Source organism: Bidens hawaiensis, unplaced genomic scaffold, assembly GCF_021521415.1.
Source record: "Bidens hawaiensis isolate Kalapana, Puna unplaced genomic scaffold, B.hawaiensis_p1.1 tig00032426_1, whole genome shotgun sequence".
Taxonomy (NCBI): domain Eukaryota; kingdom Viridiplantae; phylum Streptophyta; class Magnoliopsida; order Asterales; family Asteraceae; genus Bidens; species Bidens hawaiensis.
This window is the reverse complement of record NW_027495520.1, coordinates 153,996-157,253: the sequence shown is the minus strand read 5'-3', so window position 1 is coordinate 157,253 and position 3,258 is coordinate 153,996. Positions and strand designations below refer to the sequence as shown.

The 3,258-nt window shown below is 35.9% G+C and overlaps 1 protein-coding gene across 1 annotated transcript; it reads right to left on the bottom strand.

The window, feature by feature from the left end:
• Positions 1-848: 848 nt before the first annotated feature.
• Positions 849-1,970, bottom strand: LOC143583489 (uncharacterized). The gene has a single exon (XM_077065782.1). It carries the CDS (start codon positions 1,968-1,970, stop codon positions 849-851), a length of 1,122 nt encoding a protein of 373 aa, XP_076921897.1.
• Between the last annotated feature and the right edge of the window lie 1,288 nt (positions 1,971-3,258).

The following is a 3,258-nucleotide window of genomic DNA, read 5'->3' as shown; positions in this document are numbered from 1 at the left end:
TGTACTAAGACTGCTCCAACTATGAATTCACTTGCGTCACACATAAGTTCGAATGGTAATGTCCTTTCTGGGTCTACCATGATTGGAGCGTCAACGAGTTTGTTCTTTAGAAGTTGAAATGAATCCAAATATTCTTTAGAAATATGAATGGAGCATCTTTTCAAGAAGTTTCGTCATTGGTCGGGCTATTTTTGAAAAGTCTTTGATGAAATGGATATAGAAACCCGCATGGCCAAGAAAACTTGGAATAGCCTTAACAGACGTAGACGGTGGAAATTTGGAAATGGTTTATATTTTGGATTTATCCACTTTTGATCCAGCTTGAGATATCTTGTGCCCAGAATGATGCCTTCTTTGACCATAAAGTGACCCAAGATTGGCTTCTTCACATCTTTTTCAGGTTTTCAAGACATATATCGAAGGAGTCGCCAAAGACAGAGAAATCGTTCATGAAAACTTCCATTGAATCTTCACTCATGTCGTGAAAGATAGCTACCATGCAACATTGAAAGGTAGCTAGAGTATTACACAATCCAAGGGCCATTTGTCGAATTATCGGTTTGCAAATGTGCCATACGGACATGTGAATGTTGTCTTCTCTTGATCTTCGGGAGATATCGAAATTTGAAAAAAAACCAGAGAATCTGTCAAGGAAACAATAGTACATTTTCTCCTGACAGGCGCTCGAGCATTTGATCGATGAAAGGGAGAGGAAAGTGATTGTTCCTGTTGGCATCGTTGATTTTGCAATAGTCGATGAAAACTCGTCATCCCGTGACGGTTCGCATAGGAATCAACTCATTTTTGTCATTGGTGACCATCGTCATTCCTCCTTTCTTCGAGACTACTTAAGCAGGACTTACCCATGGAGAATCAGATATGGGGTAAATCAATCCTGAATCAAGCAGTTTGAGTACTTTCTTTTTCATCACGTCTTGCATATTTGGATTCAGTCGTTTCTGGTGCTGCACTACGGGTTTGAAGTCTTCTTCCATCAGAATCTTGTGAGTGAAAAATGACAAGTTGATGCCTTTGATGTCCATAATTTTCCAAGCGATGACTTTTTTGTGAGACTTGAGAACTTCCAGGAGTATTACCTTTTCATCACTTGAGAGATCGGAGGAAATGATAACGGGTAATTGTGATTTACCTTCGCAGAAAACATACTCCAGGTGTTTGGGTATTTCCTTAAGTTCAAAAGTAGGTGGATCTTCAATAGAAGGTTTGGCTTTAGGTTCTAGATCTCTAATGACTTCTTCAATTGTCTCTTCGAAGTTGCTTTCTTCTTCCTCCACAACTTGATTTTCTGTATTAACAACATGCGTTTTCTCTTTAATCAATTGCGTGTCACATGCTTCTTTCTCAATTGTTTTCCTTAATTGACAGCTCACTATTGATTCGTACATATCCAGGAAGTATGCAGAATCATCTGTGTACTGCGGGTGTTTCATTGACTTCCCTATATCAAAAGTTACTTCTTTTACCTCTACCCTAAGAGTGAGTTTGCCGATGCAAACATCTATGAGTGCTCTAGCGATAGTTAAGAATGGTCTACCTAAGATAAGGGGTACAAAATTTTCTTCATACATGTTTAGAATAACGAAGTCAACTTGAAAGACAAAGTTGTCAATTTTGACTAACATGTTCTCAACTATGCCTCTTGGATATTTCACTGATCTATCGACTAGATGAATGCTCATACGGTTTGAAGTAGTTTCTCCTAGTCCTAACTTGGAGAAAACCGTATAAGGCATGAGGGTAATGTTGGCTTCTAAATCAGCTAAGGCATTGCTGACAAACAAGTTTCCTAAAAAACTAGGGATACAGAAACCTCCTGGGTCAGTCATCTTTTTTGGAAGCTTGTTTTGGTGAATGGCAGAGCATTCTTCATTGAGTATCACGTGGGATAACTCTTCTAGTTTCCATTTGTTGGATAGAACATATTTTAAAAACTTTGCATATTTTGGCATTTGTGAAGTAGCTTCTATGAATGGAAGGTTAATATGCAACTGCTTAAAGAGTTCTAGAAATTTTCAATATTGTGCCTCTATATTTTTCTGCTTTAAGCGAGCTGGATAAGGAATTGGTGGAACATATGGTGTCATAGGTTCTTTGACAGTTTTAGAAATAGGTTGTGTGTCGGGTGTGTCAAGAACCTCGGTCTCACCTTCAGATTAGATAGGTGTGACTGGTGAATTGTTTATAGCAGTTCGGCCACTTCTAAGGGTTATGGCATTGGCTTAAGCGTTGGGATTGGTAATGTGTTACTACGGAGTCCTCCAGGTGGTCTCTTAGATAGTAGTTGGGCTAACTAACCTACTTGGTTTTCGATGTTTTGCAGATAAGCCTTTTGGTTCCTTAGCTCCACTTCATTATGTAAGAATAAATATATTTTATATATTTATTTATATGGCCATCATTATCATTTATATAATAATAGATCAAGATAATTAATTATACCTTATTATATATTAGCTTAGTAATTGTTGATGGGCCATATTACTCTTAATAGCTAATAAAGGGTTTCCCCTTGGGTGTAAATATAGAGAGAATAAATTAACATCATAACCTAATCTCACACACATAAGAAAATCATGTGTCTCCTCTCTCTTCTAAACCGGGTTCCTCTCAAGAACCCTAACCATCCTTAACTATACATCTTAAAGGGGAACTCGATCAAGATGACAAGCATGTCGACTACATCATACCCTGCTGCGGTTACTACTCTCCCTGCTGTAACAGGTTCATAGGTTTAATATTTCATGTTTACCATTCCTTACATGAAGAACTGATCAACATGTGGTATCAGAGCGATGTTGATTAATCAGTTCTTCATGTTTTCCGTAAATCTAGAATTGAATCAGAAGACATGGACTAAAACTTGATAAACCCTAATTTTTTCGGTTTCTTTTTCATGTTCTATTACGAAAACAATATATGATACTGTTTAAAATCGCTAAAATTCATATTTAATAAACCCTAATATTTTCGAAATCTGTTAAAATCATGTTTAAAGATTTCGATTCCAGTTTTTGTATATGTTTAATAATTAAAATTCTCAACGATGTTCTTCGTGTTCATCATAATTTTTTGAAAATTATAACATATTTTGGTTCAAATCTGGATTAAAATCTATTAAAGTTAATTTAGGGATATAATTTTTGAAATCTTGAATTAATTAAAAGTTTTGGTATTTTCTTAAAAGATTTGAATCCCATTAAAATAGGAAATAGATATAATTGTTAATCTTTAAAAGAT